We start from the raw sequence: 12,753 nt of genomic DNA on the forward strand, positions 1-12,753 counted from the left end.
AGGATTAACAATTAAGAACATTCAAACTTGAACTAATTTTACTTGAGGAAATGGTTTGGGTTTGGTTTGTTTTTATGCTCAAACGAAGGTGCCAAAGGCGGGGTCGGGTGGGGTGGCAGCACGACCAGGACTGTCTGGGTTGAGGCCACAGACTCTGCATGACCCTGAGACGCTGAGCGAGGCGGAGGGAGGCTGTGAAGCCCTCTCCCAGCCGAGGACCATAATGAAGGGCCTGTCACTGAGGCGGCCCCGGCGAGAGCAGTGCATTCAAACCTCATCCCTGGTCACTGTTGGAGAGAAACTCAGTGAAAAAGAAGTAAACGCTGCTGATGGTCTTTGTTCACTCACCAAGCACTTACTGAGCACCTGCAATATGCCAGGCACCGTCCTGGGGATGCAGAGGAGACTAAGAAATAGCTTCTTTGCTTGATGCACTCATAAAGTAGCTCAGGGGCTGCGGACGTTAACTCGTTGCAATACTATGCGAAAGGGTAGCTGTGTCACATAAAAGGAATCCGCCAGCTCTGAGCCAGTGTCGCAGGGACGCTGGCGTTGGGTCTGGAGAGACAGTGGTGCCGAGAGGCTGTGCGCACGGCCACTGCCCAGGCTGCACGTAACGGTTGCTTTGAGAGTCCAAATTCATGATTCCAGGGAAGCTATTTACAAAGGCATACCGATGATGAAGGCTTGAGGTGCAAGTCACAAAAACTCCAACACAAAACTCGTGAAAGACTAAAGGAACTTATTAGTCAGATGATCAGAATTTCAGAAATGCAGTGGCCCGCTCCTCCCGCTTTGCTCCCTGCCATCCTGTCTCACGTTACCTTGGCGTCGGTGACATAAGATCATCCCTCGGGCTCTCTCAGGGGGTAAGGTCATCTTCTAGAAGCCAGAATCTGACTTTCCCATTGGTCTCATGGGCCTTACGAGTTCTACAAGGGGCCACCACATTGATTGCTGGATCCATCCATGGCAAGGGGATTGGAGAAAGGGTGGCTCCACTAACGGGAGACCTTGTCCCACTAGCCCACTGGCAAACAGGAGTGGCCATGTAGGTCTGCTGTCTTCCGGAGCGATGCGAGCACACCTTGACCAGTTAGGCAAGATCTCTTCGTTAGCCCTCATCTCTGAGGACTGTGTTAACTGGGAAGTCACTTAGTCTTGAGCCCATGTCCTAGTTTCCTGAAATTGACGCTAGGGTTTTGCTTCCCATTTTCCCCTCCATATACTTCAGTAACTATTCCACCTATGAATACATTGCATTATAAATTTCCTCTTTATATGTGTTCATCAAAAGACATTCTTTAGCCTACTTACGTTATAAACTTGTGGTGCCAAAACACCAACCTTTAAAAAAAATTTTTTTTTCCACAAAGACATGGTTTGAATAAATATTTCTTTGAAGAATATTTAACAAGGCTGATAACAGTATGCAAAAATAGAGACACACTCATAGATAGAGAGCAGGCTGACAACTGTTGGTGGGGTGGGGCTGGGGGTGCCAGGTGGGAGAGCGGAGGGATTGAGAAAAAAAAAGGAGAAAAACCCCTAGATAGGGAGGACAGTGTGGTGATTGCTGCGGGAGATGAGATGAGGGCAGGTGGAGGAGGGTAAGGGGAGATAAATGGTCATGGACTGAGACTTGGCTTGGGGTGGTGAACACACAATACAGTGCAGAGATGATGTGTTATAGAATTGTGCCCCTGAAACCTGTATAATTATATTAAACAGTGTCACCCCAATAAATTCAATAAAAAGAAAAAAAATTTTAAATAGTATGAATATTATTCTAGTTTTCCAGCCGTCTTCAAAACAACTGGTGCTTGGAGCTGAGACATAAATCTACAGCCTTGGAATATAGCCCTTGTTATATATATATATATATATATATATATATATATATATATATATATATTAGAGGCCCGGTGCACAAAAATTTGTGCATTTGGGGGGGTCCCTCAGCCTGGCCTATGCCCTCTGGCAGTCTGGGACCCCTCCGAGGATGTCCACCTGCTGGCTTAGGCCTGCTCCCTGGGGGATCGGGCCCAAGCTGGTAGTCAGACAACCCTCTGGCAGCCCAGCAGCCCTCGGGAGATGTCCACTTACCAGCAGGGAGCAGACCTAAGCTGCAGTCAGACATCCTTAGTGCTGCTGAGGAGGCGGGAGAGGCTCCTGCCACCACCGCTGTTCTGGCAGCCATCAGCCTGGCTTGTGGCTGAGCAGAGCTCCCCCTGTGGGAGCGCACTGACCACCAGGGGACAGCTCCTGCATTGAGCATCTGCCCCTGGTGGTCAGTGTGTGTCATAGTGACCAGTCATTCCCAGTCGTTCTGTTGTTAGGGTCAATTTGCATATTACCCTTTTATTATATAGGATAGAGGCCTGGTGCACCAGTAGGGGCCAGCTGGTTTGCCCTGAAGGGTGTCCTGGATCAGGGTGAGGGTCCCGCTGGGGTGCCTGGCCAACCTGGGTGAGGGGCTGATGGGTGTTTGCAGGCTGGTCACACACCCCCTTCAGTGTGGGGGTCCCCACTGGGGTGCCTGGCCAGTCTGGGTGAGGGGCGGAGGGCCGTTTTCAGGCTTGCCAAGACCCCCGGCAATGGAAGCTACCAGCCTCTCCTTTTTTTCTTATTCTGGGATTTATTTACCTTCTATAATTGAAACTTTGTAGCCTTGAGTGGAGCTCAGAGCCGGCTGTGGCAGGTGGGAAGCTTGGCTTCCTCCATCACCAGGGAAAACCCAAGCCTCCTGCTTGCTCCAGTTCCGTGGCCACGGCTGGCTGAAAGCAGGTATCTGGGGTTTATTTATCTTCTATAATTGAAACTTTGTTGCCTTGAGTGGAACTCAGAGCCGGCTGCAGCAGGTGGGAAGCTTGGCTTCCTCCATCACTGGGGCAAGCAAGCCTCCCACTTGCTCCAGCTCCGTGGCTGCTGGCTGCCATCTTGGTAGGGTTAATTTGCATATAGTCGCTCTGATTGGCTAGTGGGCGTGGCTTAAGGCATAGCAAATGTACGGTCAATTCACATGTTTGTCTTTTATTAGTGTAGATACCCACAAGGTCCACTTCCATTATTTGGGTTACAGAAGATGCTTTCAGACACACTGCATAAAGATTTAAATCACCTGCTCCTTTGTCTTCAGAATGCATGTATCCAAATACTGTTCAGTGGGGCCTTGACTTACAAGTTTAATTCGTTCTGTGACGGAGCTCGTAACTCAAATTACTCGTATGTCAAATCTTAAAGTGAATGAGTGAGACTCGTGATGCTGGGCTGATGTTGTGGTGTTCACTGTGACATTCGCTGTGCCAACTAGCAGTGGGGTATCTGAAGCTGGCTCATAACCCAAATTTTAGCTCGCAACTCAAAGCAAAAAATCGGCCGAGAGACGGCTCATATCTTGAAAAACTCGTTAGTCGGGACACTCGTAAGTCAAGGCCCCACTGTATTTCTCTGGAAAACTTTCCCTCACAATTTCAAGTGGTATATTTTAACACCGAGCTTACTTTGTAAGCCTAAAAAAATGAATTTTCTGAACATTAGCTCTACCTCCCTTTCTGAGCTTAAATCACAGAACACTAATCAATGAAAATTGTTACTTTTCCTTCCAGTCCACAATTACTCTTGATGAAGAAAAATGATAATATTAATAATAGCCCACACCTCACTCCAAGCAAGTGTAGATATTTCAGTTACATTAACTACTATCGGTTCATCAACCCTCAAAGAAGGGAGCGGCAGATATTATTTTAATGAAGAGAGTTCTCAGGCAGTGTGCAAACAAAAAACACCTCAGGTGCAGCCAAGCAAAGATGTCCTTGTATCAGGTGGGAAAACACCTCAGCCAGGTGTTCCTTAGACAGCGCCAGGAGATTCCTTCGGAGTTGACTAGGCATGCATTCAAAAGGCTGATCTCTATTGAAAATTATTTCTAGTTCTCAAGCTATATATATCAGGTGACCCTGGCGTATAAATCTCTTTGCTAGAAGCTATAATTGTTGACCTAAATTCAACTCACATGTTAATTTTCTGCACTTTAATTTGGAGGTAGATAAAATGAGTCTGCGCCACTGCCCAGACTCTCTGCCCATTGGCCACTTCAGAAGTCACATGACGAGGGTGCCTTGTAAATGAAGATGTGGGAGCACTGGATTGCCCATGTTTCTTGGCTTCTGGTTGTGGGTGCCTCTTCTCAGCAAGCTCTCCATCATGGTCGAGCCCTTCTTGGGAACTTGGAAACTGGAATCCAGTGAGAACTTCGAGGAATACTTGGAACAACTGGGTGAGAAATACCAGTGCAAGGTTTGGAAACTGGCCATGCTCTTGTGATGGGGCTGGGATTGTACTTCACCATGCGTGTTCTTATAGTTCTCGCTTTCGTTTGTGGTCCTAAGGTATGTTCACATGAGATTAACCAAGTTTATGTAGCTACTTTTGCTTTTTCTATTATTAGTAATAATTGTCTCTTTTGGGACTACAAGACTCACCTATATTTCCTTCTAGTCATCATCCATATATTTACGTCCATGTATTTTTTATGAAAATACTTCAAAATATTTTGGAAATAACCCCTTGATAAAGTTTCTCTTTAGTTTGATCATTTCATCAAGTAGCTTTTCCCAGCTTCAAATGTATGGACACTAATAACCATCTATAATTAAATTTATCAACTAAATTTGTTTCAAGGTTTGCTTTAAGTTATAACTTCAAAAGAGCAATAGCAACAAAGTTTTCAGTTGGTTAATTTTTAGAGTTCTGATACCTGTGGAAGATATTTTCAAAATATTATTTTGAAGAATTTCAAATTTTTTATTGGGAAAATGGAACATTTTTTCTCATTAAATGTCTCATCATTGGCTACTTCTCAGAAGTGTAAACTCTACCCACTGTTGCACTCTTATACAGGTTGCATAAACATCTATAAAGTGGCTTGGGTCTGTAGCAACTAAACTATTCTTTACTAATGCTAGAAGAACAGTAATTATTTACTATCTAATTTAGTAATTTTAAATAATTAAGAGAAACCTCCCTGCAATAACAAACTGTATATAAAAATCAAGAACTTTTTAACCTAATTTTTAAAAGTTGGCTGAAATAATCAATGCATCGTAAGAAGTCAATGTGTTCATAATGTAATCTTTGTTTCTCTTGCATAATCAGTATTAACTTCTCAGGGAATAATAAGAAACAATTTTCCCTATCTCTTCATGGATTCATAGACTCATCTGTTTTGCGTTTACATTTGGGGGCATCTAAGAAACTGGGGGCTTCTGGCAAGAGTAGCATTTGTGCTGATTGGGAGCTGGGCTTAGACAGAGGCAAGAGAGCATACAGCCGAGCACCTACTATGTGCCACTCAGCATCCAAGCCCTCCCACTTCATCTCCCACACACCTGTGAGGTAAGGCCCATAGTTGTGCACATTTGACTACTGAGATAATGATCCCAGGCTGCGTGCTGGAGCCCGGCTTTAACCACTCACCCTGCCCTCCTCTGACCAGGGCCAGCACTGCTCCCGGCAGTCCGACCGGTCTTGTCCTCCCACAGTCCGAATGTGAAATGAGTTTGATATCAACACTGGGTGTGGCGTCAGTTCTTTGCCGCCTCCTGCAGGGTCATGTATGATGATGGAGAGTCCCAACCTGAACAGCAGGGCCAGCTTCTCAGCCAATTAGTCTGGTTTGCCACCTCCTCTTCCCTCGGCCAGATGGGACTGAACCTGCACTGAGACAGGATCTTGGACTTTAGGTCATGTACTTTTAGTACAGTGTAGGTGCTTTGAAATTTGTATCTATAATAATAAAAACACCTTATGCTAATTAGACCGGACGTCCTTCTGGACGTCCTTCCGGATGAAGCTGCAGTGCCTGGGCCGTGGCCATGGCGGGGGGCCGAGTCCCTTGCACGAATTTCGTGCATCGGGCCTCTAGTTTCTTGATATTTTAAAGAAAAAGTAGTGTATTAAAATTCTTTTTTTGTTGTTTCCACTGCATTTATTACTAATATAAGAAATGTTAAAATTCATTTTCAGTTCTCCAACAGCTCTCACCCTCCTCTTGCCCACACAACTGCTGACCCATGTCCTCAGGGCCAGTACGAGACTGATTCTGCTCACTGCCGTTTTCACAGAAAACAACCAGCAGCAGTGACACAGGGACGGAGGTGGGGAGAGGGTGTAGGACTGTCCAGGTGGAGATCACAGAATTCCACAGAAGGCCGGTGGCCTCAGGGACGTGGTGTAAGGAACATGCTGTGGAGGAAGAGGGTAGGCCCACCAGAGGGTTTAGCGCACACCTCATGGGCCAGGGTCAAACCCAGAAAAAGTGACACCAGAAGAATGGGGGGTCAGGGAGGCAGTCTCGCGGGAAGTTGCCAGTGCTCCCCTGTTGGGGTGGGGAGAGCCGAGAGGTACCAAGAGCCTCACTGGTTTTGGCAGCAGCACTGTAGTGGGGGAGCCGCAGACATGCCCTGGCCCAATGCACGTCCCCCAAGCGCGGCGATCACAGGCCGCAGCGGTGGGGGCCGTGCTACTGACCGCAAAACGACGGATCCAAGAGCAGGGAGTCAGGAAGGGACGCTGCCCGCCATCCAAACTTGACCCCAGGCCAGACAACCTGGGAGTTCCTCAGGGCAGCTGCCGACATGGGGGGAGGGGAGAAGGGCTTGCACGTGGAGGGACTTGAGACAAGCAGCCAGAGGGGTGGGGGAAAACTGCTCCAGGCTCAGATTGAGGGCAGCACCGGGGCTGCTGGACAGACGCCTAAGACAGCACCCAGTGACCGCACCCAGTCCGCCTCCTGCTCTGCAGTCAGTGGCGAGGCGGGAGGACCCAGGAGGCAGCCAAGGGAGCAGAGATGGGGCCTGAAGGCGAGGCTCTGGAGGCCGGATCAGCAGAAAGAGTGCCCACCTCACCCGGTGATGAGACACAACTCTGGACCCAAATGGGGAGGTGGTGGACGGGGTGTGCTGCTGACTGAGGGCGGTGGGTGGAACGGCCTCACAGCATGGCCGCTAGGTCCCCAGGGCTGCCTCCAGGTGGCGGGAAGGCACAGTGTCACAGAGGAGGAACGCTGCCGCCTGGGTGGAAGAAGGCACAGAGGTCCTCCCACTGACGGGCCTTTTGGGGCAAAGTGTCGGCAGACAGGGCGGTTACATTTGTCTTCATGACCTGGGGTTCCTCAAGAAGATAAGCGGCCAGATTTTGAGCCTCGAGGATGTCTCTGTTCTCTGTGAAAGCCTCCCCTGGGGGTCTCCCTAGGTCAGGCCCGGGAAAGGGAGGGTCAGCACTGACCCCCCACCAACCACGACCATGTGGGCCAGACCTGGGCCTCAGCCTCCCCAGACAGGGCCTCTGCTGGGGAGGAGGGGGAGACGGGCTGTAGGGGAATCCTCAGTCCCTTGGCCCCGGGCATCTCTGCGAAGAGAGTAAGTCCTTTTGTGTCGGCTCCTTTCGCTCAACATCACTTGTGAGATCCGTCCAGTGGCCGGGAGCAGGAGTTTGCTCGTTTTCAGTGCAGTGTCGTCTCCCATTGCATGCACGCACACAGCCTAGTTGTCCATTCTACTGATGGTGGACACGGGGGTGGGTCCCAGTTTGGGGCTGACCCAGGCTCTCCATTGGCCATGGGGGTGGGCCCAGAAAGCTGGGTGGTCCTGCAGGCTGCCCATCACCTTTGTCCCTGGCCTCCTCCTCCTGGGGCACAGGAGCTGCGGCAGCGGCCTCGGCTGAGTCTGCTTCTCTAAAGTCCTTGAACAATTAGAAAACCTGTGTTTAAGTTTCGCTCTGCTACTCACCAGACACGTCACCTAGCATGAGCCTCCCGACCTCTCGGGGACACCGTGTCCTCCTCTCTGAAATGAGGGTCACAACACCCCACCCCGCATCTGATCCCCTCGGAGGCCCCGTCAAATACTCGTTTTAGACGAAGCACAAGCTCAGGAAGTGAAGCTGGCTCTGCAAAATGACCCAGGAATTCCCAGACAGGCTCCAGGTGGGCGGGTCTGGCTCCATCCAGCCTGCAGGGCAGGCCTAGAGAGAATGGGAGAAATGGGAGAAATCCCCGCCCAGCTCCCGCAACTTCTGTGGGAGCCCGCACTCTTTTTACTAGTTCGTTGCTGCCAAGATGACTGTTGGCACTTCCTCCTAACCGGCTTAAGAAGGGCCGCTGCTGTGTCTGCCCCGCAGGCGTGCCCGGCACCATCCGGCACCTGGCCGCCCTAGAGAAGCCCAGGATCTGCATCAGCGCCCATGGGGACAAGGTGAGCCTCAGGACAGAGACCTCCTTCAAGAACTTCGAGATCTCCTTCAAGCTGGGGGAGGAGTTTGACGAAACCACAGCGGACGGCCGGAAAGTGAAGGTAAGAACCAACTCGTCCTGGTCTTTCCAATCAGGAAAAGCCTAGAAGGTGGTTGGGTGAGGTTCATTCATATCTAATCTGATTGATGACCTTGTGGTGCCCATTAATCTTGCGCATCTCCAAAGTCAATCTTTTTTTTTTAAATTATATTTTTAATCAGAGAGGAAGGGAGAAGGAGAGAGAGATAGAAACATCAACGATAAGAGAGAATCCTTGATTGGCTGCCTCCTCCACGTCCCCAACTGGGGATGGAGCCCGCAACCTGGGCATGTGCCCTTGACCAGAATCGAACCTGGGACCTTTCAGCCCATAGACCGATGCTCTATCCACTGATCCAAACCACCTAGGGCCTAAGTCAATCTTTTGCAAATGATTTTGATGGTTGACATGGCCCAAACTAACCTGCTTTCACTTTTGTTCTGATCTCTCTTTGCTGTTGGTGGGGCGGGGGGGTTAGAGAGCAACCAAAGGACTTGTATGCATGCATATTAGCATAACCAATGGACACAGACACTGGGGCAGTGGGGGCTTGCCTGGGGTGGGAATGGCTGGGGGGAGGAATCAATCAGGGAAAAAGGAGACATATGTAAAACTTTAGACCAAAAAAAAAAAAAAAAAAAAAAGCATATAGCCCTAGCCAGTGTGCCCAATGGGTAGAGCGTCAGCCCGAGCAGCGAAGGATCTCAGGTTCGTTTTCCAGTCACATACCTGGGTTGCAGTTCCATCCCAGGCCTTGGTCTGGGCACGTGTGAGAGGCAACCAATCCATGTGTCTCTCTCACATGGATGGTTCTCTCTCTCTCTCTCTCTCTCTCTCTCTCTTTCTGCCTCCCTCCCTTCCTCCTTCTCTCCCTTCCACTCTCTTAGACATATCCTCAGATGAGAATTAACAAAAAAATATAAATAAAAAATAAAAATTTTAAAAGCACATAGAGGAAAACAGTTCTCCACAAACCGTCTGGGTGCCGCCTGCCTGGTGGAGGAGGGAGCTAATTGAATAATCCCTGGAGACTTCTCTAGTTGACAGTATTAAATTATAACAGAACTGAGATGAGGATTTGGGAGGAAAAATTTCAAAATAGAAATTAAAGTGTCATCTTGTGTCGGTTAGAGTGTAGGGAATTGCTGTTTCTAACTGATTCCTTTATGCATTCATAGAGCACCATAAGGTTAGACGGCGACTCGTTGGTCCATGTCCAAAAATGGCTTGGCAAGGAGACAACAGTCAAAAGACAAATCGTAGACGGGAAAATGGTGGCGGTGAGTTCCTCCGAATGGGACTCTTTAGATCAGCGGTTCTCAACCTGTGGGTCGTGACCCCTTTGGGGGTCGAACGACCCTTTCACAGGGGTCGCCTAAGACCATCGGACAACACATATATAATTACATATTGTTTTTGTGATTAATCACTATGCTTTAATTATGTTCAATTTGTAACAATGAAATTGGGGGTCACCACAACATGAGGAACTGTATTAAAGGGTCGCGGCATTAGGAAGGTTGAGAACCACTGCTTTAGATGCTCCTACTTGAAGCAGGCCTCCCGAGGGGCTCAGCTTCTCCATCTGCCCCCAACTCTCGGGACTGGGGAGTAGGGCCACAGGGGCTTAACCGGACAGCTACCAACTCAACAGACTCCTCTTTGCTTTCAGAAACACACCATGAATAATGTTGTCAGCAGGCGAGTCTTCAGAAAGGAATGAAGAAAGCCGCCGCATCTGTGAAAACCCACTCATCAAGAAAACACGGTGGTGAAGATCTGCCTCAGGGCCAGTGATTTTAAAAATTGCTTAGTAGAAACGCTCAATAAAGCATCAGATTAGGTGCAGTTTCAGAGCTGAGTCATATTGAGTTTGGGACATTGTGATAAAGTGGTGGGGCAGGAAGCTCCTGGCCTGTGGTGCGATTGTAGGAGCACCGGCGCCCTCTTTGTCCTCTGCCGCCTGCCCCCCAGGGCCTGCATGACCCACCGTTAAAGTATCTGTCAAGTGGTGCTCTGTGGAGATTCACATGGCTTCAAAGGGGGAACATTATCATCATTGCAACCTGCCTCGGGCAGCACAGATGCCGAGAACTAACATCCTGGCTTTTTATTTTTGCCTTAGAAGGTTGGACCTCCTTACAGTAGTTAGGATGGATGGAGGGGTGGATGGATGGAGGGATGGATGGATGGAGGGATGGACAAGCAAATAGGTAGATAACAAAATAGAACCTGGACATTAGACACTGTGTTTGAATTCAGCCTTTTTCATCTCGTGGCACACATAAACTAATTGCTAAAATTCTACAGCACACTGATTATATTTTTTGCTGATCTGACAAAAATATAGGTATAATTTTGATTTATTCACACCGAAAGGCTATTGTTGTATTGGCTGTTGTCATTTTTTAATTTGACAAGCTAAGGGAAAAGAGGTCAGTGCCCCTGACTAAATCGTCAGGTATTGCCTGTTTTAAAAATTCCTGGGGCACATCGGTTGAAAATTGCTGTTATAGAAGAACATTTAAAAACAATTATTGTCTTACTTACCCATAAGCCCATTTAAAATAACCAGGCTGGTGCATCTGCTGCCACAGTTTACAACGTGGTATTCACAGAACGACAGGTCATTACAAGCCAGCCCTGAATTTCTAAATGTTCAGTAAGAAAATAATTGTTGAGCCCTAGCTGGTTTGGCTCAGTGGATAGAGCATCGGCCTGTGGTCAGAGTGTTCACGGGTTCATTTCCAGTGAAGGGCACGTGCCCGGTTGTGGGCTCAATCCCCAGTGGGGGGGCGTGCAGGAGGCAGCCAATCAATGATTCTCTCTCATCATTGATGTTTCTCTCTCTTTTCCTCTCTGAAATCAATAAAAATATATTAAATAAATAAAATAATTGTTGGAGGTAAAATTAATGGATAAAGCCTAGAAAACTGAGGCTATTTGTAGCAGTGGAAGGAGGAAAGGGAGAAAGAATTGTGTAAATATTGTGTGCACCTTAAATTTAAAAATAGATAACAGTTGGTTAAAAATGTTTGGAGTCGTGTCCAATGTGTGCTGAAATGAAAAGTCCGTGTCATTTGTCACCTGAGCTGGGTGAGCTGGCCAGGAGGGAGCTCCTGATCACACCTGGGCAACAGGCACGGCCTGGAGCCGTCCCCGGCAAACCAGGGTGGTCGCTGTGTGAGGAGGGATTGAAGGACCACGCACAGGAGGACAGAGCAGGGCCGGGGCCAGAGCTGAGCCCCTGACAGGAGGGGAGGGAGGGTTGTCAGATGAACCCTGACGGCCTCTGAGCACACAGCCGTGCACCTGCAGTGGCCGCTTGGTGGAGGCCTCACCCCTGCCGATGTGAGCAGGGAGAGCCATCCCACAGGACTTGTGCCTGCCCTTCCCTAAAGGACTCCGGTGTGTACAGATGTGACCATCTCGCTCCCCAGGACTCACAGCGGCTTTCAACCCCCCAGGTAGTGTCCTGTGCACCACAGGACCAGGGACCAACTCCTGATAGTCGGAGCACAGGTGCCTTGGCCCCGCCTCAGAGCGGGTGGAGGTGTGGTTCACAACCACAGGGAGAATATTTTACTCTAAAAACACTAGACACTGACTCATTTAAATCTTCGGCATCACAGAGGCATCACTAAGAAAAGAAGTAGACAGTTCTGAATCTTCAGGACTCATTTCTCTTCTCATAAGTGGGAGGCTCAGAGAACAAAGAGACCGGACGAGAAACAAAACCCTGTGCTGGGTGGTTAGCAGGTGGCGCCAAGCATTGCGCTCCGAGGAAGCCCTTCGTTCAGTGGGTCCTGACTCAGCCCCGCTGCTGCCCGCGCTCTCGGGAGCTGCACACAGGCACTGGGCTAGACGGGGTGCGGGGGGGTCCCGCCTGCCTTCTGATGTTGCCCGTAGCAGAGGCATCACGAAGCCCTCCAGCCTTTATTTTTATTCTCAGTCAAATGTCTGTAAGAAATAAGTTTCTACTGAGACGTCTTAGGCTTCTTAAGGACTTTTTATAAGATCAGCCTCTTGCCCTGGCTGGTGTTGCTCAGTGGACAGAGCATTGGCCTGCGGACTGAAGGTCCTGGGTTCGATTCCAGCCAAGGGCACATGCCTGGGTTGTGGGCTCGGTCCCCAGCAGGGGGTGTGCAGGAGGCAGCCGATCAATGATTCCCTCTCATCATTGATGTTTCTCTCTCTCTCCCTCTCCCTTCCTCTCTAAGATGAGCCTCTTGGCATACCTGCCTTGCCTTCAAGGGCATTACCTCTCTGTGAGTAAATGATAACGCCACAGTAATCAATAGCATTAGATTTATCATTATCTCTGTACAAGGAAATGATAAACTGTCATTTGTATCAAGTTGTATTAGACATAACAAAACTATTCATTATAGTGAGTTGAGCAACGAAAAGCCATTATTTA

At 48.9% G+C, this 12,753-nt stretch overlaps 1 protein-coding gene across 2 annotated transcripts; it reads left to right on the plus strand.

Moving 5' to 3' along the window:
• The first annotated feature begins 3,898 nt into the window (after positions 1-3,898).
• On the plus strand, positions 3,899-10,223 carry LOC138992915 (fatty acid-binding protein 9-like). Of its 2 annotated transcripts, XM_070391908.1 has the most exons (4): positions 3,899-4,279; positions 8,182-8,354; positions 9,512-9,613; positions 10,006-10,223. In XM_070391908.1, exons 1-4 carry the CDS (start codon positions 4,156-4,158, stop codon positions 10,054-10,056), a joined length of 450 nt encoding a protein of 149 aa, XP_070248009.1. In that variant the 5' UTR covers positions 3,899-4,155; the 3' UTR covers positions 10,057-10,223. The 2 variants fall into 2 exon arrangements, with proteins under 2 accessions (XP_070248009.1, XP_070248008.1); XM_070391907.1 differs by lacking the exon at positions 10,006-10,223 and having other exon boundaries at positions 9,512-9,961.
• Positions 10,224-12,753: the final 2,530 nt, after the last annotated feature.

The sequence above is a fragment of the Myotis yumanensis genome, unplaced genomic scaffold (genome assembly GCF_028538775.1).
Source record: "Myotis yumanensis isolate MYYU_CA2020_CCGP unplaced genomic scaffold, mMyoYum1.0.hap1 SCAF_15, whole genome shotgun sequence".
Classification (NCBI taxonomy): Eukaryota; Metazoa; Chordata; class Mammalia; order Chiroptera; family Vespertilionidae; genus Myotis; species Myotis yumanensis.

Excerpts from the sequence above, each read along its gene's own strand:
- LOC138992915 (XM_070391907.1), top strand. The coding sequence starts at position 4,156 with ATGTTTCTTGGCTTCTGGTTGTGGGTGCCTCTTCTCAGCAAGCTCTCC. Across the intron at positions 4,280-8,181 it reads GGAATACTTGGAACAACTGG|GCGTGCCCGGCACCATCCGG; the intron begins GTGAGAAATACC and ends TCTGCCCCGCAG. Across the intron at positions 8,355-9,511 it reads CGGACGGCCGGAAAGTGAAG|AGCACCATAAGGTTAGACGG; the intron begins GTAAGAACCAAC and ends ATGCATTCATAG.